At 40.1% G+C, this 23,548-nt stretch overlaps 1 protein-coding gene across 1 annotated transcript in view; it reads left to right on the top strand.

Annotated features, from left to right (window-relative positions):
• The window catches only part of TBC1D8 (TBC1 domain family member 8), a 168,116-nt gene that overhangs the window by 78,205 nt on the left and 66,363 nt on the right, over window positions 1-23,548 (top strand). Inside the window, exons 3-4 of the mRNA XM_007959479.2 lie at window positions 16,718-16,836; window positions 23,088-23,316. Coding sequence (XP_007957670.1) covers window positions 16,718-16,836; window positions 23,088-23,316 — 348 coding nt within the window. The remainder of the gene's footprint in view (window positions 1-16,717; window positions 16,837-23,087; window positions 23,317-23,548) is intronic.

Genomic DNA, 23,548 nt, shown 5'->3' with positions numbered 1-23,548 from the left:
GTGTTAGAGAATAAAATGAGCTCCATAGGGTTTCCTTGGCTATAATTTTTATGGAAGCAGATTGCCAAGCCTTTATTCGGTGGTGCCACTAGGTGGTTTCAAACCATCTACCTTTAGGTTAGTGTTGTTGTTATGTGCCTTTGAGTCATCCCTGACTCATAGTGACCTTATGTATAGCAAAAAGAAATACTGCCTGGTCTTGTGCCAGCCTCACAATCCCTACTATACCTGAGCCCATTGCTGCAGCCACCATGTCAATCCATCTTGTTGAGGGCCTTTCCCTCTTTGGTTGACCCTCCACTTTACCAAGCATGACATCCTTCTCCAGAGAACGGTCCCTTCTGACAACATGACTGAAGTAGGTGAGACAAAGTGTGGCCATTCTTGCTTCCAAGGAGCATTCCAGCTGCACTCCTCCAGGACAGATTTGTTAGCTCTTTTAGCAGTCCATGGTACTTTCAATATTCTTTGTCAACACGACAACTCAAAAGCATCACCTCTTCTTCGGTCTTCCTTATTCATTGTCCAGCTCTCACGTGCATATGAGGTGATTGAAAGTACCATGGCTTGGGTCAGGCACACCATAGTCTTCAAGGAGACATCTTTGTTCCTCAGCACTTGAAAGAGGTCTTTTGCAACAGATTAGCCCAATACGTCTTTTTTTTTTTTTTTGTGATTTGAGTGAAAGTTTACAGAGCAAATTTACTTTCCATATAGCAGCTCACATACACTTTGTCTCATGACATCGACTACAATTTACCACAATGCAACAACTTCCCTCTCACTTCTTCCCCATAGTTATCTGTTCCCTGTGTCCTTCTCTCCATGTACTCCTGCCCCCTGAGCTATCTCCCTATGCATACACAGCCCTTTTGTTCTCCCATGATTGTTTTCTCCAAGGAGTGTATCTGCCTAATGTAAATATTCACCTCATATGCCTGACTTTTTTTTGGCTGGAAGCCACAGGAGTGGATTCAATTCCAAATCTGAAGGGCAGCTAGGGGCCATAGTCTCAGTGCTTCCATTAGGCTCTATCAGACCAGCAAACCTAGTCTTTTTTTTTAAAATGATTTTGAGTTTTGTTTCACATTGTTCTCCCACTCTATCCAGGACCCCCCTCTGAGTGGTTGACAGTGGTAACCATCTAGTTCTTTTGGTCTCATAGTTGTATAGGCTGAGGATCGCGTGCTGTACCAGTCGCTTGGACTAATTGTTTCCATAGATCTTCGGTTTTCTTCATTCTTCTCTGCTTTGAACAAGGAGAGACCCATTGTTGCATCTAGATGGCTGCTTGTGAGATTTTAAGATCCCAGTCACTACTCTCCAAAGTGGGATGTGGAACAAAGTTTTGTGTAGTATGTTATGCCAGTTGAGCTTGATATTGCCTGCGACTATGGTCTCAAGCCTACAGGTACATCTGCTCACTCCCTTTGGGTAGCTGGCTGTGGCCAAGAAGTGACTACAACCTTGTCCCTTGTCAGCTCTACTATATACCTGGGAATTCTTACAGAACATACCAATACACGTGTAGAAACATTGTCTGCCAACCCTGGACATGGTCTTGGGCACACTCCCCTTTGCATAGACATACCTAATAGTTCAGCATGTCCACCCATCTTTCCACCTGTATATCCATGTTTGCCTTCACTGACAACACAGTACCGTGCAATACGTCTTTTGATGTTTTGACTGCTGCTTCCATTGGTGTTGACTGTAGAACCAAATAATATGAAGTCTTTGACAACCTCAGTCTTTTCTCCATCTATTGTGATGCTGCTTATTGGTCCAATTGTGAGGATTTTTTTTAATATATAGTGAAATGTAATCCATACTGCAGACTGTTGTTGTTGTTGTTGTTGTTATGTGCCGTTGAGTCGGCCCCGACTCATAGCGACCCCTCCTTGGGTTTCCGAAGCAGTATCACTACGGAAGTAGGATTGCCCAACCTTCTTCCGAGGAGTAGCTGGTGGGTTTGAACCGCCAGCCTTCTGGTTAGCAGTCAAGTGCTTTAGCCACTATGCTACCAGAGCTCCCCCACTGCAGACTGTAGTCTTTAATATTCCTCATTAAGTGCTCCAAGTCATCCTCCCTTTCAGCAAGCAAAGTTGTGTCATCTGCATATCTCAGGTTGTCAATGAGGCTTCCTGCACTCCTGATGCCACGTTCTTCATATGGTCAAGTTTCTTGGATTGTTTGCTAAGCATACAGATGGAATAAGTATGGTGAAAGGATACAACCCTGACACACTCCCATTTTAACCATCCTCTTGTTCTTTTCGAACGATAGCCTCTTGGTCTATGTACAGGCTCCTCATGAGCACAATTCAGTGTTCTGGAATTCCCTTTCTTCTCAATGTTATCCATAATTTGTTATGGTCCACACAATCAAACGCCTTTGCATAGCCAATAAAATGCATGTAAACATTTTTCTGGTATTCTTTGCTTTGAGCCAAGATCCATCTTACATTAGCAATGTTCCACATCCTGTACTGAATCCAGCTTGCATTTCTGGAAGTTCTCTGTCAATATACTGCTGCAACCATTTTTTAATTATCTTCAGTAAGATTTTACTTTCATGTGATATTAATGATATTGTTTGATAATTTCCACATTATGTAGGGTCACCATTCTTTGGAATGGATACAAATATGGATCTCTGCTTATCACTTGGCCAGGTAGCTGTCTTCCAAATCTTTTGGCATAGCCAAGTGAGCGCCTCCAGTGCAACATCCGTTTGTTGAAACATCTCAATGGGTATTCTGTCAATTCCTGGAGCCTAGTTTTTTGCCAAAGCCTTCAATGTGGCTTCGACTTCTTCCTTCAGTGTCATTGGTTCTTTTTTTTTTTTTTTTTTTTTTTTTTTTTTTTTTTTTTATTAGGATTTGGGTGAAGATTTACAGAGTAAATTCACTTTTCATACAGCAGTTCACATATACTTTGTCTCATGTCATTGACCAAAATTTACAATGCAGCAGATCCCCTGTGTCATTGGTTCTTGATATATGCCACCTCCTTAAATGGATGATCATTTACCAGTTCTTTTTGGCTTAGTGACTTGTATTCCATCCATCTTGTTTTGATGTTTCCTGCATCATTCTTCATATCGCCTATGGAATCTTTCAATATTGCAATTCAAGGCTTAAATTTTTCCTCAGTTCTTTCCACTTGAGAAATGCCAAGCGTGTTCTTCCCTTTTGGATTTCTAACTCCAGATCTTTGCACATTTATAATAATTGACTTTGTCTTCTTGAGCTGCTCTTTCAAACTTCTGTTCAGCTTTTTATCCTGTCGATTCTTCCACTTGCTTCAGCTACTCTCCACCCAAAGGAAGTTTGAGTCTCTTCTATCGTCCATTTTGGCCTTTTCGTCCTTTCTTGTCTTTTTAATGACCTTTTGCTTTCTTCATGGATGATGTTCTTGATGTCATCCCACAATTCCTCTGATTTTTAGTCATTGGTGTTCCATGCATCAAATCTATTCTTTAGATGGTCTCTAAATTCAGGAGGGATATAATCAAGATCATATTTTGGCTCTCGTGGACTTGTTTTAATTGTCTTCAACTTCAAGTTGAACTTGCATATGAGCAGTTGATGGTCTGTTCCACAGTCAGCTCGTGCCTTGTTTTGGCTGAAGATAATTGAGCTTCTCCATCGCCTCTTGACACAGATGTAGTCAGTCTGATTCCTGGGTACTCCATCAGGCAAAGTCCACGTGTATAGCCACCGTGTGTGTTGTTGAAAAAAGGTCTTTGCAATGAATAAGTCATTTGTCTTGCAAAATTCTATCATGCAATCTCATTTCTAGCACCAAGGCCATATTTTCCAACTGCCAGTGATCCTTCTTTGTTTCCAACTTTTGCTTTCCAATCACCAGTGATAATTAACACATCTCAATTACCTGTTCAGTCAATTTCAGACTGCAGAAGTTTGTAAAAATCTTCAATTACCTCACCTTTGCCTTTAGTGGTTGGTGCATAAATTTTAATGATAATAGTATAGGACTTCTGGTGGCATAGTGCCTAAGTCATTTGACTGCTAACCAGAAGGCTGTTGGTTCAAACCCACCAGCCACTCCTCAGAAGGAAGATTGGGCAATCTACTTCAGTAGTGATACCACCTCAGAAACCCAAGGAGGGGTTGCTATGAGTCAGATCCTACTTGATGGCAGTGAGTTTGGTTTGAATTTTGAGTATTAACTGGTCTTCGTTGTAGGTGTACTGATATTATCCTATCAGTGACAGCATTGTACTTCAGGATAGATCTTGATACATTCTTTGTGATGAGGAATGCCATGTCATTCTTCTTCGATTTGTCATTCCTGGCATAGTAGATCATATGATCATCTGATTCAAAGTGGCCAAAACCAGTCCCTTTCAGCTCTCTAATGCCTAGGATTATGGAGCTCTGGTAGCATAATGCCTAAGGCACTTGACTGCTAACCAGAAGGCTGGTGGTTCAAACCCACCAGCCACTCCTGGGACGGAAGATGGGGCAATCTACTTCTGTAGAGATACTGCCTTGAAAACCCAAGGAGGGGTTGCTATGAGTCGGGGCTGACTAGACAGCAAATAATAACAACAATGCCTGGGATATCGATTTTTATGCGTTCCATTTCATTTTTGACAACTTCCAATTTTCATAGATTCATACTTCATACATCCCATGTTCTGATTATTAATGGATGTTTGAAGCTGTTTCTTCTCATCTTGAGACATGTCACATCAGCAAATGGGGGTCCTGAAAGCTTTACTCCATCCACATCATTAAGGTCGGCCCTACTCTGAGGAGGCAGCTCTTCTACAGTCATATTTTGAGTGCCTTCTGACCTGAGCTCATCTTCCAGCACTATATAGCACAGTGTTTCAGCACTATTTATAAAGTTGTCCAGTAATAGACAGTGTTTCACTGCTATTTATGAAGTTTTCACTGGCCAATTCTTTGCAAAGTGAATGGCCTCTTCCTTCTTCCTAAGTCTGTCTTGGTCTGGAAGCTCCGCTAAAACCTGTCCACCATGGCATTTGAAATACCAGTAGTGTAGCCTCCAGCCTCACAGCAACAGTCAAGCCACCCCAGTATGACAAAGTGACAGACAAGTTAGTGTCCCTTGGTTGTTCCAAACTGCTCTGTTCATTTCCTGGTGTCTCCTGCCCTGCTTGCTTACCCAGTCTACCCCTGGGACCCTTCCGCTGATCCTGGAGCTTACTGCAGCCTGTGCCCGCGGGTGGCTCCACGCACACAAACACCCATGTTCCGCTAGTCCCAGGGGTGGCTTACTGCCACCTGCCTCCAGGGCGGCTCCACACATGCAAGCTACTAGGTTAGTAGTTGAGTGTAAACTGCTTGTACCACCTGGGGACCCCTGAAGTACACTAGAATCTTATATATTTGAACTGCTTGAGGTAGGAGTGATCCTGATTTTTAAAATAATTAAAAAAAAAAAATGAGGGTAGTATGAAATTCTCTCCCCTGTTCTCCTGCCTTTAGTGAAGAGCCCTGCTTTCACTTTACATCTGGATATTCTCTAAGGTTTTGCATTCCTCATAGGGAGGTGTTAGGTGTCTTAAGTTTGTGCCTTTTTTAAAAAAATTATTAGGAAGAAGTGGCTTTTAATATTTTTTATGACACTTTTTAAGCATAATCCCAGTTAGTGAGAATAGTAGATATAATGAATTTTTATACCTATCAAGCAGACACATAATTTTCAAAGTTTTATAAACTTTGCTTTATCTCCACCTCTCTGCCCCCTCCCCACCTTAAACACTCTCATCCCTATAATATTTTAAAGCAAATCCTTACGACATTATGACATTGTTGTTTTTCTGATAACCTTCTACTGTTTCACAAATACAAGTCAATGTATACTATGTACGTATAGTCCCCCACCCTTTCTTCACAAAAGCCACACATTTCTGTTCTCCACCTTGCCCTTTTCCCTTAGGCTGTGTCCTGGAACCACACATCACATTATTATTGTTATGTTCCTTAAGTCTCCTTTAATCAGGAAACCTTGTGTGTGCATGTGTGTCATTGACTTATTGAAGAAATTGGGCCAATTTTTGTATAGAAGGTTATACTGCTGCCTGTTTCTTTCCTCAAGGTATCATTTAACTCAGCTCTGCCCTTCAGATTTCTTGAAAACTGGAAGTTATTTAAGTAGACATTTAGTTCAATTCAGATTCACCTTTTTTTAGGAAGAACACTTCAGAGCTATTTTATACTGTATCTTGTTGGTAGGCATGTACTGTTTACTGTCTTACTCTTAGAGATGCTGAGATTAGTTAGTGAGTTCAGGTGGTAACACTTCCCATTAACCTTTCATCTTGTGGTTTTATCTGCTATGATCATTGCCTGAATTAATTTTTCCTCAATGAATCACAAAATGGTGATTTTCTAATTCTATCAGTCTTTTCATAGTTGTCAGCCTGTGTTTGTCTGTGGTAGGTTAAAAAGGGTACTTAATTTTGTTCTTTAATTGCCTATTGTTAATGTAAGGAGTTGGTCCCTTGGTTCCTTCCAGCTTGTTGTTGTGGAACATTTTAAGCACACTGAAAAGTTGAAAGAATTATGCATTGGACACCATAGGCCTGGTGGTTTTGTATATTCATTGTGCTTTAGTTAATTGGTGTCCTTTTTGATACTCAAATTGTGCCATCTTCTGCCAACTAGAGCCCCTTCCTGTGACTCCTGTGACTTTTTGCCTCATCCTCATTAAACTCTGAGTGCTTCCTCACTTTCTGGCTGAGATGTTAAATGCTCACTTTGTACATTTCCTGCCTTCATCTGTAATCAGCCATTCCTCCTAGAAGCCCCAGTTCCTATAATGGGGAATGGTATTTAGGGACCACAATATGGTTTGTAGAGTTGCTAATTGTTACTGCATTGTCATTACTTCTAAGCCTTTGTGAATAAATATGAGCTAGGAGGTGTGTGTATTAAAAAAAGAAAGATAAATCATGAGTTTATTTAATGACATAAATGATTATATTATAATGATATTAAATCATTACTCTCTCATGGTTAGTGCTTACCTTTTCACATTAACTGTTAAATAAAAGTTATAAATTAATTTTGATTTTATATTTGTATTTCTTTTTTCTTACACTGAAGACTTTAGTTTCTAATAGCATTCACATTACTATTTGTTTTATCTATCTATCCACTATATATATATATGTGTGTCTGTATATGTATACAAGGACCTCTGGTATACAGTGCCTAAGGCATTTGGCTGGTAACCAGAAGGTGGGTAGTTCAAACTCACCAGCAGCTCCTTGGGAGGAAGATGGGGCAATCTACTTCCATAAAGATTTACCACCTTGCAAACCCAGTGGGAGTCGCTATGAGCAGAATCGACTCTATGGCAGTGGGTTTGGTTTTGGTTTTGGTTTAGTATATGTACCCACACACACAGTTTCTGATACTGCTATTAATAGTAAGAGTACTGAATGAAAGTTAAGTTTTTACAGCTCTATTTATCCTTAGAGTATTTTCAGCTAAAGATTTTTTGTTAAAATACTATTTAAGATAGTCGTTTTCTCTATGTAGTTATTTCAGTAATTATTTTGACAACCTTAAAAACAGGTTTACTCAGAGTTTTATTTTTATTATTAGGGATTGCTTTTCTCTCTTATTGATTTAACTTAATTTCTGAATGTTTTAAAACACTTTTCCTGATTCCTAAATCAAAGGTAAACCCAAATATTTGTAGAGAAGCCACATGTTCATCCCTGTTCTGTTCCCAGGTTCCTTTTCTCTACCCTTTCTTTTTCTGACTTAGCCTTCTAGTGTTTCACAAATAGAAACCAATGTATAATATGTATATATAGTCCCCCACTCTTTATTCACAAAGGCCACACGTTTCTGTTTTACACCTTGCCCTTTTCCCTTGTGACTGTGTCCTGGAAATCATTCTGTCAGAGTATAGAGATTATTTTCTCTTTGTGTCTCTCTTTTGGCTTTCATTGTGTGGAAATACCATAGTTTATTAAACCTATTGTTTGTTGTTGTTAAGTGCCATTGAGTCATTTCTAACTCATAGCAACTCTGTGTACAATAGAACGAAACAGTGCTTGGTCCTGCACTATCCTCATAGTCATTGCTGTGTTTGAGTCCATTGTCACAGCCACTGTGTCAGTCCATCTTACTGAGAATCTTCCTCTTTTTTGTTCACCCTCTACTTTACCACACATGATGGCACCCTGCAGAGACTGGTCTCTCCTAATAAAATGTCCACAGCATGTATCCTTTACTGATGGACATGTGAGTTTTTTCACCTTTTGCAGTGACTAATAACACCCCAGTGAATAACTTCATACATAAGTCATTTTGTAGTTTCACCACCAACTCTTTGGACAGATTCCTAGAAGTTGAATTTCTGAATCAAAGTGGTAAATGGATATGAAATTTTGTTAGATATTGCTAAGTCTCTCTCCCTCCATTTGGACTGTACCAGTTTCAGGAATTCCTATTAGCAATGTGTGAAAGTACCTGTTTTCCCACAGACTTGTCATCAGCTGTGTTGTCATACTTTTGCGTTTTTGCCAATCTGATCAGTAAGAGCTAGTATCTCAAGCATGGCTTTCATTTGTCTGTTGACCACAGTCTGAAAATCATTGTTTCATGTTATTTTGTCTGGTTTTCTCATTGTTTCGGTCAAAAAATAAGTCCAATTCCTGTTATTTCATCGTGCCCAGAAGTGGAAATCCTCAAATATTTGTAGTTTCATTTTTTTAACATTTATAATAATGATCCGTTTGGATTTCTTTTTTCCTGGTATAGAGAGTGAAGTATGGATCCAGTTTAATCTTTGTCTAAATGGCTCTATCTAGATAAATAAATGATGGCCCACCAACATTTATTAAAAGTTCCACCGTTTCTCTCCTGATATAAGATGCTATCTTTTATGATTTACTAAATTTTTATATGCTCAAGGGTCTGTATCTGGGAAGTTTTTTAATTGTACTAACATAAAGAGATTGTTTCTAATGACTTTCAATTACAAATTTGAAATGTATTTTTCACTTATTATTATTTTTAGGGACCCATTAATTTGAAGACAAAAAGAATTATGTAAAAAGAAACTCTTAAAACTTATTTTTTAAAACTATATAGTGAGAAATGTACGTGGTTAAAAATCCCCTTAATTATGATGATGTGATGTTGTAAAGATACTGCTTTAATTGTATAAATTATATGTTACAGTATCCACTTTAATGGTGTGAAGCTTCTGGATATTAAAGGTTTTTAGTTCAGCCCTTTCCCTCCTTCATTTATATTTTTCCCTCAGATCTTTGTTCCTGACTTACTTTGTGTAGAATGAGTGTTGAGGGAACTTTTGGAATGATACTACTTTGACAGTTACACTAGCCCTGTGTTACCTAGTGCTGTTATGTTCTTGTGCAGTCCTTGGGTGGCCAGTTAATGCATTTGGCTGCTAATGGAAAGGTTGGCATTTTGAGTCCATGCAGAGGTTTCTCAGAAGAAAGGCCTGATGATCTCCTTCTGAAAACCCAGCCATTGAACGTCCTGTGGATGAAGTATAGTTCTACTCTGGCACACAGGGGTTCTCAGTGAGTTGGCATAGTGCCTGCTCTGGTCGCATAGTGCCTAAGGCATTTGACTGCTAACCAGAAGGCTGGCAGTTCAAACCCACCAGCCACTCCTCGGAAGGAAGATTGGAGAATCTACTTCTGTAGTGATACCGCCTCGGAAACCCAAGGAGGGGTCGCTATGAGTCAGGGCCATCTCGACAGCACATAACAACAACAACAACAGTGGTGGTTATGGTCTTCATGGCCTTTAGTCCACACATGTGGAGAGTAGATGTTTAGTGTTTGGACAGTAGAAAAATATATTGCCATTTTCAAAGGAACAGATGTAACTGTGCACATAGAATGCCCATTTCATTGCAAATTAGGACTTAGGTGTCTGGAGAAGACATTTATAATTCAACTGGATAATTATTATCTAGAGAGAAACAGTTGCTTTTAAAAAGTAAAGGTTGGATCAAGTTATTTGTGGCTTGTGTTCGTGCAGCAACTGTAGGTATAGACAATGAGATGCTTGTTTTATTTCCTGAAAATACCTCTGGGGAAAACCTAAGAGAATGAATATTGTGTGTGAGTGACGCAGCTACTGAGACCAGCCCGTTTCCCAGTTCCCCAGGCTTCTGTAATGCTCTGTGGTGTCACGGATGGAAAGTGGCCTTTAGGGTCAGGGAAATTGAGATCCAGGAGTTGAAGGTTTTCTGCACTTGAGTTTCCTCACCTGGAAAATGGAAATAATTATACCTACTTTCTGATATTTCTATAAAGAGAACATCATACCAAGTGTATGACACACCTAACCAAATGCCTGGCATATGCGAGGCATTTAGAACACTCCCTCTGTCTGCCACCTCTGCCTGTTCTTTCTTCCAGTAACACAGAGTTGGTTATTCATTAATTGTCAGTGTTGTTTGTTTTGTCGTCTTAGTTGAGGTTTATAATGCTACTTTGAGTTTTGCATTTAAAAAAAAAAAATAAAAATGAACACTGCCCTCAAGTCGATAATTTTGCATAGCCAGTTATAAATCTGATCTTTTCTTTCTTTTGTGGATAAATTTTAAGACACATTGATCTTTAATTTTCTTAGGAAATGGAAAAGTATTTTTTATGCACAATAAGAGAGTTTAATAGAACAGGGTATAATTTTGCTGATTGAATTCCTGCTAAAGTCTAAAGTACTGCTATATATTTTGGGTTGTCCTGTCTTCTTTTGTACGTCGGCAGTAGAAGTGGTTGAAACACTGCTATAATGTTGAGTTGATCTATAGCCTTTCAGTGGATGACAAATTCTCACTTTCTTCTTTTCTCTTCTTTACTTTTCCTACCACTGTATTTCTGGAATGCTTTCAAACCTTTTTTAGCCATGACCTGCAGAGAGAAATAGGTTGACAGATGTGTCCATACTTGACACAGATATTCCACAAACAGTACTTACCCTAATACTTCTATTCTATTTACTACTCTTCTTTGTATATATTTTTTAAGCTATTTTCTTGTGGGCTGTGTCACATAATTTGAAAAACACTGCTATAGTTCAGAGCTTTGGTGTGTTACATATGGTGTGACTTTCTTTTTAGTCCCTTGAGGTCACAAATGTGCAGTCTGCCTGCCCTGATTTGTGTATTTGTAAAGCCCATCATAAGACTTCCCGCAGAGGAAGTTATAGCTTGGAAAGTTTCCCTGCCATTTGGCAACTTTTTAGGAAATAGAAGACAGTAGGGTGGAAAAGTTTCATTATGTTGTCTTTGCCTTATGTTCAGGAGCAGGGTAGATTTTAATGAAAGTTAATGTGGGTCAGTGATAGATTTTATACGTGTGTTTGTTTTCTCTTTCAAAGTACGGGCCTGGTTTTGTTTTTAAATCATCTTTCCTATTCAGAAACTCTTCTCCAGTCCCTAGAATTTTTTAAAAGAGAAAATTCTAATTGTTTTGGAGGAGTTTATCTCAAGAATTAATCCCAAAGAGAGAGACTGTGCTAAGGCTTCATTATAATTCTATTCATGGAATCTAAAGTTACCTGTTAAGGAAGACACACACAGGAAGATCTGTCTTTAGTTAACTGTGTTGGTTCCATGAACTTAATAGGATAAATAAAGACAGATTTCATGTCACTCAGGAAGATCCCCTCCAGAAAAGGAGTTTGCAGGAATGGCGATCTCACTCTAAGGATAAGCACAAATTAGCCTTTTTATTGTAAAGCTAGAGCAAGTACTGGACTTAAGGATTATGTAAATGATACTTAAAAATTAAATTTGGCTTATTCTGGGAGGACACCAGGGGACTTCAAGGTTGTAGAAAATAAGTTTATTTTCTGGCTTGCTTTCCATTTCATGTATGACCTTGGACAGGTGACTGAGCCTCCATTTTCCTCATTCAGTTTCATTACAAATCAATAAAGTAGCGCCAGGAACAGATACGACTACGAGACGAGTCTTCCCCCTTCTCTTGTTTTTCCCCATTCCTTCAAGTCTTTTTTTTTTTTTTTTTAAATAAGTAAAGTGCATGAAAACATTCAGCAAAAGACTTATGGAAATAAAGATACTCCCTTTTCGGCATGTTCCTCACTTGTTTTTTTAATCTTACTAGCTGGGTGTTATTATAATGAGTAATTGAAGATAAAGACAAAGGCCTTAAAGTGCCAGAAAAGAGCAGAGATCTGGTCAACCACCTGGTGCCTGTGCAAGTTTATCAGCTTCAGTGAAAACCTAATAAGTCTTTGCTGAAATTCATTATGTGATGTGTTGTCCTCCCAATACAAAGATGCCATTTCTGTCGCACCAGATTTAAGGTGTGTTCTTGTCACTGATACCTACACAGTTGCCAAATGAGGACACTGAATGTAGCAGCCGGGTTTTCAGAGGCAGAGGCAGGTAAACCAGATGTAGACGGAAGCCTCATCCATACTGAATGTGTTATCACCAGCTGATGGACCTAGAGGACACTGAATCCTAAGTTCTGATGGAGAAAGGGTAGAAGCTTGCCTGAGGGCCCAAGGGTTTCCAGACACCACAGGGGCCCTCCCAGATGGAATTGGCTGTGAAACCAGAGACTTCAGACCAGTACTATCTTTTTCTAAATGACAGAGCTTTTTCATTCATCTGTAAGGTTTATGGCAGGAGCCCTGGTGGCACAATGATTAAGCTCTCAGCTACCAACCAAAATATGGGTGTTTCGAGTCCATCTGTGGTTTTGTGGGAGAAAAGACCTGGTGATCTGTTCCCAAAAAGGTGGTGGTTGTTAGGTGCTGTCAAGTTCTTTCCTATTCATAGCAATGCTGTGTACAACAGAATGAAACACTGCCCTGTGATCCTGTGCCATCTTCACAATCATTGCCATCTTTGAGCCTGTTGTTGCAGCCACTGTGCCAGTCCATCTTGTTACCTAAGACATTTGACTACTAACCAGAAAGTTGGCGGTTCAAACCCACCAGCTGCTCTGTGGAAGGAAGACTGGGAAATCTACTTCTGTAAAGATTTATCACCTCAGAAACCCAGAGGGGGTTGCTGTGAATTGGAATTGACTTGATATCAGTGAGTTTGATTTTTTTTTTTTTTGGTTTATACCTTACCAAGCATGACATCCTTCACCTAGGACTGGTCCTTCCAGGAAACATATACAAAGTATGTGAGACGAAGTCTTGCCATCCTCGCTTCTAATTGTGTTCTGGCTGTACTTCTTCCAAGACAGATTTGTTCATTTTTCTGGCAGTTCATAGTATATTCAGTATTCTTTTTGCCAACCCCATGATTCAAAGGCATCAATTCTTCTGCGATCTTCCTTATTTGTCCTCCAGCTTTCGCATGCATATGAGACAATTGAAAAAGACCACTTTAAAGAGGTCTTTTGTAGCATATTTGCCCAATGCAGTATGTCGTTTGATTTCATGACTGCTGTTTCCATGAGTATTGATTGTGGATCCAAGTAAAATAAAATCCTTGACGACTTCAATCTTTTCTCTGTTTATCATAATGTTGCTTATTGGTCCAGTTGTAAGGATTTTTGTTTTCTTTATGTTGAAGTATAATCCATACTGAAGACTGTAGTCTTTGATCTTCATCAATAAGTGCTTCAAGTCATCCTAACTTTCAGCAAACAAGGTTGTGTCATCTGCATTTCAGAGATTGTTAATGAGTCTTCCTCCAATCCTGATGCTGTGTTCTTATTCATATAGTCCAGCTTCTCAGGTTATCTTCTTAGCATGCATATTGAATAAGTGTGGTGAAAGGATCCAACCCTGGCATACACCTTTTCTGATTTTAAACCACACAATGTCCCCTCATTCTGTTTGAATGACTGCCCTTTGGTCTGTGTATAGGTTCTGCATGAGCACAATCAAGTGTTCTGAAATTCCCATTTTTCACAATGTTATCCATAATTTGTTAGGATCCACACAAGTGAATGCCTTTGTGTAGTCAGTAAAACACAGGTAAACATCTGTCTGCTGTTCTCTGCTTTCAGCCAAGATCATCTGACATCAGCAATAATATCCTTCATTCCTCTTCTGGCAAAAACTCTACAGGGCAGTTCTCCTGTGTCCTATAGGGTCATTATGTTGTTGTTATAAACAAGAAGGGTTTATTGAGCCTTAGAAAGCAAGGCAAGGAAGATGAGATTGAGGGATAACTGGTTGAGGTCAGTGATCCAATGCCGTTGGTGTGACTTGACTGGGCAGAGAGAGTCGGGAACTAGCCCTCATGGTTCTGATGAGGAAACTTTACTAATGACAGAAGGGCATTGCTCTGGAAGTGCCATGCCTAAAAACTGGAATAATGCCAGAGAAATATATACCATTGTAAGTATCATGTTTCCTTATGAAATACTCTCTTAGATAGTTCTCTTTACCCCTTCCCAAACTGTCCACTTACAACATTCCTAATTTGGATATTCTTCATCTACAGTGACCCCCAAATCTGTAAGTCTGGGTTGAGTTCTCTGGCATTTTGATGCTTAGAGTATTTATGCTTATGAATTTACACTCTGGGGAGAGGAAGGCTGCAAATAACAGAAAGTTTGCTTTTAGCAAAAGTTATCCCTGGTTCTCGTGACCGTTATGTTTCTCACATTGCCTGGGTTATTCTGCAGTTTGTCTAGTAGCTCTTAATTTCTCTGAGCTTTGAATTTCTCCTGCTTCCATTCAGAAAACTAGCCTCTTTGCTGGGTATTTATGTATCTCTTTCCAAAGGAGACATACCTCATACCAGTAATGAGCTGCCGTTGAGTGAACCCAGATTCATGGTGACCCCATGTGTGTCAGAGTACAACTGTGCTCCTTGGAATTTTCAGTGGCTGTTTTTAAAGTAGATTTCTAGGCCCTTCTTCTGAGACACCACTGTTTGGACTTGACCCTCCAGCCTTTCAGTTAGTAACCAAGTGTGTTAACCATTTGCACCACTCAGAGACTCCCATATGTGATACACGTGTGCCTTTTCTTTTCCAGAACCATGCTTGCTTCAAATCAAGGGAATTTCTTGAGCATCTGCTATGTAGCAGATCCTTCACTAGGAACTGGGCAAGGCATCTGCTGCCAACGTGCCCACTGTCTAATGGAGATGACTAGGAGGATCCTTGACATGAAATTAGACAACTAAAATGACTAAGTTTTTTATGTTGCTTGATGCTTCAATACTTGGCGGTTGTGGTTTGTTGAATGCTTCAATAATATGATTTTTTATTTTAGTTTCCTTTGAAAGAACTTACAGTATATGAATTAACATTCTTGTGTTTTAACATATATTTTAAGACTTCTTTTTATATATGTCTTTAAGGTATATTGTTAAAAGTGGTACAAAGTATGAATACATAAACCCATACGTTTCCTAGGCAATTGCTTGCTCTCTCTATGAGTCAGAGTAAACTACAGCTAACAAGCTGGTTGTGTCTAAGGATATTTCTTGCAAAGGATATTTCTCATCATCAGGCGGCCTGCAGAGCCTTCCCAAAAGGCTTTTTTCTCTGTGAATCTGGGCTTGAGTCCCTGTTCAGTGACCCTTGTTCTGACGGGGAAACTGAGATACTGTTCAGAGTCTACCTGCTGATCAGGACTTGTTTCACATTGAGATATCTGAATTATTACAAATGTTTGTCACTTGAGTAGAGATGGTAGGAATTCCATGTATTAGCTATGCTGACAGCCCTGGTGGCACAATGGTTACTTTAAGCTCTTGGCTGCTAACCAAAAGGTTGCCAGTTCAAACCCACCAGCAGCTCTGCAGGAAAAAAGGCCTGGCAATCTGCTCCCATAAAGATTACAACCTAGGAACCCCTATGGAGCAGTTTTGCTCTGTCCTATAGTGTTGTTATGAGTGGGAATCTACCTGATTACACACAACAGCAGCAGCGATGCTGATAGGAAGCTCATGGAACAGTTCCAGGTATAACTAGCTTGAGCAAGTTACATCCGTGTGGCAGTGGGACTGGTGTTTGCAAATTCTCAGTGCCTGTGGAGGAAGGAGACCAGGGCCACATGAAGGTGCCCTCTTTTTCAGAGGGTTAATTCTTTGTGGCCCAGGTTGTGAGACACCAATATGTTTTTGCTTTTATTTTTATTTTTATTATTTTTTGTGAGCACTTACTATGTGTCAGCCACCATTTAGAGGACTCTGGTAGCATGGTGCCTAAAGCACTTGACTGCTAACCAGAAGGCTGGCGATTCAAACCCACCAGCCACTCCTCGGAAGAAAGGTTGGGCAATCTCCTTCTGTGGTGATGTCACCTCGGAAACCCAAAGAGGGGTCGCTGTGAGTCGGATCCGACTCGATAGCACATAAGAACAACAACAACAACACCTACATTAATTCCTTCAATCTTCACAACAACATACTAAGGCAGGTACCATTATCATTTTCACTCTACAGATCAGGAAATACAGAGAGATTAAGTAACCTTCTTGAGGTCCCACGGCTGTTTTTTGTTTCTTTCATGATTTGGGTGAATGTTTACAGAGCAAATTCATTTTCCATACAGAAGTTTATACATATTTTGTTTCATGACATTGATTGCGATCCCCACACTAACAGTCCTTTTCCACTTCCTCCCTGTGGCTACCTTTCCCCGGAGACACCAGTGTGTTTTAATAGTTTAAATACAAAGATAGATGACAATTGGAAAATGAGCTCATGTTCTGGGAATTATTTTTGTTTTGTTTTGAAATCTGTCTTTTTCTATTTTGTTCTAGGTGCAACATTAGAAGAAATAAACCAGCATTGGGACTGGCTGGAGCAAAACCTCCAGCACACTTTATCTGTGTTTGATAATAAAGAAGACATTGCTAGTTTTGTGAAAGGGAAAGTAAAGGTAGGTTCCTTGACTTTAATATTTCTGTCTGCATCTCCATTTTCCTTATAACATTTGTTCTGGCTACCTAGTGCTGCTCTGACAGAAATATACGACAAATGGGATGCTTGAACAAACAGGAGTTTATTCTCTTACAGTTTGGGAGGCTGGAAGTCTGAGTTCAAAGTGCCAGGTTGTAGGGGCTGTGTGAAAGCCCCTTGACCTTGGCCTTTAGCTCTGCTTCTTGCTCCCAGCCCACTGAAGCTAGAGGCATCTCTTCACTCAGGCAGCCACTGGCTGCTGAGGCTAACAGACAAATAAAATGGTCAACAAATAAAATGGCACAGTCCCGATGTTACAAAACAACACAGCAGGCCATTGATTCAAGTCCATTGAAGGTCCCAGGATTGGCAGAGCATGGCAGGCTGCTAAACAATGACATGGCTACATGCAGGGTTCAAGGGTGCCATCAGCTGGAGACCATTCCCAAGGTTGCTGCCTATATGTGGCTAGCAGATTACATCCCTAAAGCAGCTACTCAGCTGCTTGTGGTAGATCCTACCATGGAGTTGATTGTCTCATCATGGGGAATAACTACCACCAGCTGCCCAGCCACTCAACCAGGTCCACCCAAGTTAACATACAACTTTAACTACTACAACATCCTTTTAAGATCTTGAACAGTGCAGCAGTTTTACTCATATACTGATGGTTTTCTCTACTATAACTGTGCTCTTTGACTAACGTAAGCCAGGTGAGTTTGACCTGTTACCTCTCAAAGTTGGTAGGTTTGTTTTTAGGTGGCGTCAAGTCACTTGTGACTCATAGTGATCCCATATGACAGAGTAGGGTAGAACTGCCCCATAAGATATTCTCGGCTGTAATCTTTACAAGAGTAGATTACTAGGTCTTTCTCTCATGGAGCTACTGGCTGGGTCTGAACTGCCGACCTCAACTTAGCACCAGGGCTCCTTAACCTTGGCAGTCAGTCTTTATTTCAAGAGTGTTTTGACAGAGTCAGTCCATCTGTCAAAATATACCTGAAGTGAAAAATGATGTCATTCTTACACCTAGTGTTTGCTATCCTTTATAGAAGTGAAGACCTTTTTTTGCAGGAAAAAAATAATGTTAAAATTTATGTTTTTCTAGAGCAACAACATGATTAGATACCTTAAATTAGTTATTCCCAACTTTTTTTGTGTTGTGTATCTTATTATACTATGTTTTGTTGGAACTAGCCAGTAAAGCTCTCCCTCTTCCTACAAGTGCTATGTGGTGTATATTTTTAAAATATGTTAATTAAATGGAATTAAAGCCAATTAAATTTTTAGAAGGTAGAGTAGTAGTATTTTGGGAGGTAACTGTTGATACATCCTGTGAGTTACAGTCTTATATAACTGGTCTCATTACAATAACACAACTGGTCATCAGTGCTTTAAAAACCTACTCCACAAGAGAGACATTTTCTTATTCTAAATTGAACTCTGTTATTAAACATTTCAATACGTTGGCCTGTAATACAGTTTTCCTCCCTTACGGTGAAACCCCCCATACTATTGGTTTTGTTTGTTTTTATCTTCCAAAAGCTTGTTTTTCCAACAAGCTAAGTGCTTCTGCTTTTAGTAAAGAGTGTCAAAGTGCATTCTATTGATTTTAAAAAAATGAAATGGAAGCAAGTTTTGCCTTTGGGGGTTGGTCTTAGTCTCTTAGTACTGTTACAACAGAAATACCACAAGTGTGTGGCTTTAATGAACAGAAATTCATTTTCTTGTAGTTTAGGAGACTAGAAGTCCGGGAAGGTTATCTGTCAGTTCTGGGGAAAAGTCCTTTTCTCAGCTTCTCTAATGTTCTTCTCAGCATTCTTTTTTTTTTTTTTTTCAATTGTGCTTTGGGTGAAAATTTATGGAGAAAAGTTTGTTTTACATTCAACAGTTCGTGTGAGTTTGGTTTCACTTCATTCCCCAATTACCATCCTCAGCCTTAACCCACTTTCCTCCTCTCCCTTCCCTGTGACCCTCCCTCCCCCCCAATCCTTGTGCCCTTCTTAGTTATGCACTCCTGTCTGCCCAGATTTCCTTCCATGTGAATGCTGCCCCTTTGTGCTCCATGGCCGACTGCTCCAAGGAGTTATCTCCATAGAGTAGGTGGGTGCATCACCCTGGGTTGGGTGTTTTGCATGTAAGTCTTTCTACTGTTGGGCTGCTTCTCAGCAATCTTTAGAGATCTCCACTTGGCATTTGTCTTTTTCCCATTTGTGCTTCCTTGCTTCTGTGTCTAATCTGCTTTTCATATCTCAGAAGTCATTATTTAAGACATACCCTACACTGACATAACAAAGAAAACATTATTCCCAAATGGGATTACATCTACAGGTGTAAAACCAAAACCCACTGCCATTGAGTTGATGCTGACTCATAGCAACATATAAGACAGAGGAGAACTGCACCATCGGGTTGACAAGGCTGTAAATCTTTATGGAAGCAGACAGTCTGGTCTTTCTCCAGTGGAACAGCTGGTGGGTTCAGGCCACCCACCTTTCGGTTCAAATCTGAGTGCTTAACCACTGCACCACACATATAAGGGTTAGTGTACACATATTTGGGGGTGATATAATTGAATCTGGAACAGGGGTGCTTGTAAAATCAGTTGAAACACAGGGGCCTTGGCTCCAGCAAGTGTGGCAGTGTTGGCCGGGTATCCCCATGGTGGTCCTGGCCCTTGGAGGCTAGTTGGGTGGGCTTTCTTTAAAAAAAAAAAAGAAAGAAAAAGTTCTGAGGAGCCTGCTGGTCTGCAGCAGGGTTAGGGATGAGGGCTCCACCTGGTCTGAGATGGTGGCCATAGCATCACCATGCCTGCTGTCCCTATGGGAGCACAACATGGTGTTTGCAATTCCTTTCTTTTGGCCAAAGCCAGGATCTGGGAGTTGAGGCTTTCCTGCTCATATGTCCTGAGCACCTAACCTTTTTATAACCAACCAGTTGCCATCTTGTTGGTTCTGACTCATGGTGACCCCATGCGTGTCAGAGGAGAGCTGTCGCCATAGTTTCCAAGACTGTGTGTGACTTTTTGGACACAAATTGCCAGGCCTCTATTCTGAGGTACTTCTAGGTGGATTTGAACCTCCATCTATTCAGTTAGTTGCCAAGTGCTTAATGAATTGTGTCACCCAGGAACTTTGACCTTTAAAAAAAAAAAAAAGAAAGAAATCCCTCTTCTTCAAGCTGTGCCTATGTTGTTGTTGTTATGTGTCGTCGAGTCGGACCCGACTCATAGTGACCTCTCCTTGGGTTTCTGAGGTGGTATCACTACAGAAGTAGATTGCCTAACCTTCCTTCAGAGGAGTAGCTGGTGGGTTTGAACTGCCAGCCTTCTGGTTAGCAGTCAAGTGCCTTAGGCACTGCGCTATCAGAGCTCCTAGCTGTCTCTATAAGACACTACAATTTTATGAGACTCAGGAATCCATATGGTGACCATTTGTGGCTGTGTCTGGAGTCACCAGATCCTATTCTGTAAGCATCACTTGTTTTCTCCTACAGCCTTTATAAAAATCTCCTCACTTTCACTTTTCAGAGCTGAGGAGAACTGAACTTGTGGGATGGTACCCAGCAGCCATCACTGACTATTTTGATCAAAGATTCTATAGAAAAATCTTGGTCAGAATGTAGAACCGAATTTCAAACTCTTATGGAATCGAGGCTTTCTGCAGCCATGGAGGCTTGGTGAGCTCCTGGTATAATCGTTAAACCTTAAACCTAAAACATCCCCTGAAGTCTTTTTAAAACCAAACAGTAGTTTAGCTTAACTAGTAAAGAATGTCTGCCTTGAATAATGTGCTTTTTTAAGATCAATCTGGGTTATCAAATTGAAAACAGCAACTCAAAAATTAGATAGGAAAGTTAGGGAGCAGTGAGTTTATATTGATGGGGGAGAAAAAACTCAGAATAGGAGGCTGGGAATGGTTGCATAACTGAATAATGTAATCAGTGTCCCTAAATTGTATGTGTAGAAAATATTGAATTGGTGTATGTTCTGCTGGGTATATTCTCAACAACAAAAATAAAATACATTATTTTAAAAAGTATTATGTTAGATATTCCTTTCAAAGTATCATTTTTCCTAATTATAATTCTTATTATGTATTAATATCATATTACATAAAAATTAGAAAATAAAGGAAAAAATTATCATCACTTGTAATTTCACAAGCTTTGAGATTTATTTAAAAAATAATTTTAAATTACATTCTTCTTTTAATGAGTGTCCAGTTTTAATTTCTAAAATAGCTGTGTACTGCAGGCTTTGGTAGCAACTTCCTAAAGTGACCTTGTTCTGAAGAACCTATCCTTTCATGATGCATATGGGCAAGAATAGAAAGGAAGAGAGATGCTAATAAAAATTAATGAAAAGAGTGGAATTATAGATATATTTTAAAAATTGAGAAGAACATATAAAGCCCAAGGCTCTGGAGTTCTTGAACAGCTAATCATATGAGGGTTGCTGTTTTAGTTGCCATCAAGTCAGTCCTGACTCATGTCAACCCCATGTGTGCAGAGTGAAACTGTTCCACAGGGTTTTTAAGGCTGTGACCTTTTGGAAGCAGATCTACAGGCCTATCTTCTGAGATGTCAATCTTTTGACTAGTAATTGAGTGCTTGACTGATTGCACCATCCAAGGGCTTCCATATGGAGAAAACCCCCCCCCCCCAAAAAAAAACTCACGTCAAGTCAGGTCTGACTCATAGCGAGCCCTGCTTGGGTTTCTGAGGTGGTATCACTATGGAAGCAGATTGCCCAACCTTCCTTCTGAGGAGTGGCTGGGGGGTTTGAACTGCCAGCCTTCTGGTTAGCAGTCAGGTACCTCAGGCACTATGTCACCAGAGCTCTCCATATAGAGATAGCAAGAAGAAGTTCTTAGTGAAGAAGTTTGCCGTGAGCACACAGGGATACAGAATCCAAATTCTAATCTTATCAACTGTTTGTTACCCTATGGGAACGGGACACAAGCTCAATCAGAAGGTTGGCGGTTCAAACCCACCAGGTGATTCGAGGAAGGAAGATGGGGCAATCTACTTCCATAAATATTTACTGCTTTGGAAACCCAATGAGTGTCGCTATGAGTCAGAATCTGCTAGTGGCAATGGGTTTGGTTTTGGTTTCTACCACTTTATCCCAGATTTAGAAAGGACCCTTATTATTATTTGTTACTGGCAAAATAATTATAGATTCAGATATTTTCTTTCCTCTCCTATGTCTCCATATACTCAGTGTTTGGAGATATTTATGACCTTGGCCAGTATAATCCTTTTCTACTTTAGAATGCTGTAGAATGCACAATGGAAATGAAATGAGTGGTGTGTTACTTGAGCGAGGAATTTGTTCTTGGGTTTTCTGACCTCTAGTTCTTTTCTTTCACAGCAACACTGTTGGCACTGTTTCTAGATGGACAAGGTATATTAGTGAGCCATTTCCACCCATTATGCATGTCTGTTTTTAAAGGACTGAAGACTCAGTGTAGTGGTGCCTCTCTTGTCTTTTTTGCTTCCTGTCCCTTCTAGCCTCCTGCCTTCCCTTTGCCCTTCTCGCTGAGTGAAGGAGGCTGTCTTAGTCTCTCAGTGCTTCTGTAACAGAAATACCACAAGTAGGTGGTTTTAAAGAATAGAAATTTATTTTCTCTTAGTTCAGAAGGCTGTGAGCTACAATGCTAACTAAGTCCAGATCAGAGAACCAGCCATAGAGATGTCTCTGTCATCGTTGGGGAAGATTCTTGTCTCTTTCAACTTCTTTTCCTTGATTCCTTGAGGATCTTGGCATCTGTCTTGCCCTGTTTGTGCTTGTTTCTGTATCTAACCTGCTCTTTTTATACCTCAAAAGTCATCAGGCTTAAGACACCCTACGCTGCTATGGCTTCATTAATGTAACAAAGAAAACTCTAATCCTAAATGGGATTACATCCACTGGTATACCAAACCTGTTGCCATGGAGCTGATTCTGACTTATAGCAACCCTACAGGACAGAGTAGAACTACTCTATAGCATTTCCTACGCTGTAGTCTTCGAAAGCGACTTGACGGCAGTGAGTTTGGTTATTTTTTTTTTTTTGGAGTCTTTACAGAAGCAGACTGCCACATCTTTCTTCTGTGGAGTGACTAGCGGGTTCAAACCTCTGACCTTTTGGTTAGCAGCCAAGCTCTTAACCACTGTGCCACTATGGCTCATATTTTGAGGGGACGCAGTTCTATCCATAACAGAGGCTGTTGTCTTTCTGTTATCAGGCTCTGATTGCAGAGGAGACAAGCAGCAAACTTGCAGAGCAGGAAGAGGAGCCTGAGAAGTTCCGAGAAGCCTTGGTGAAGTTTGAGGCCAGGTTTAACTTCCCGGAGGCAGAGAAGCTAGTCACCTATTACTCCTGCTGCTGTTGGAAAGGCAGAGTGCCCCGCCAAGGCTGGCTGTACCTCAGCATCAACCACCTCTGCTTCTACTCCTTCTTCTTGGGCAAGGAACGTAAGTGGAGGATTGTGATGATCTCAGGAATGATTTGCTCCTTCACAGATAAAGTCAGCACCCAAGATGCTTAGCATTTGGTCCCAAGATAAGTTATTAACATGAAAAGTTAAGCAAAAGATTTGAATTAGTAGTTGAGATGACAGCAGGTGATACTTGATAAATTCACAAATGACTTGTGTAGACAATCATATTTACTTACATATATTACTACTTTGTTGTTGTTGTTGTT

This window comes from Orycteropus afer, unplaced genomic scaffold (genome assembly GCF_000298275.1).
Source record: "Orycteropus afer afer isolate SDZICR_OR568_19922 unplaced genomic scaffold, OryAfe1.0 scaffold00017, whole genome shotgun sequence".
Lineage (NCBI taxonomy): Eukaryota > Metazoa > Chordata > Mammalia > Tubulidentata > Orycteropodidae > Orycteropus > Orycteropus afer.
Note: the sequence above shows the minus strand (reverse complement) of the source record. Positions and strands in the feature narration are given on the sequence as shown.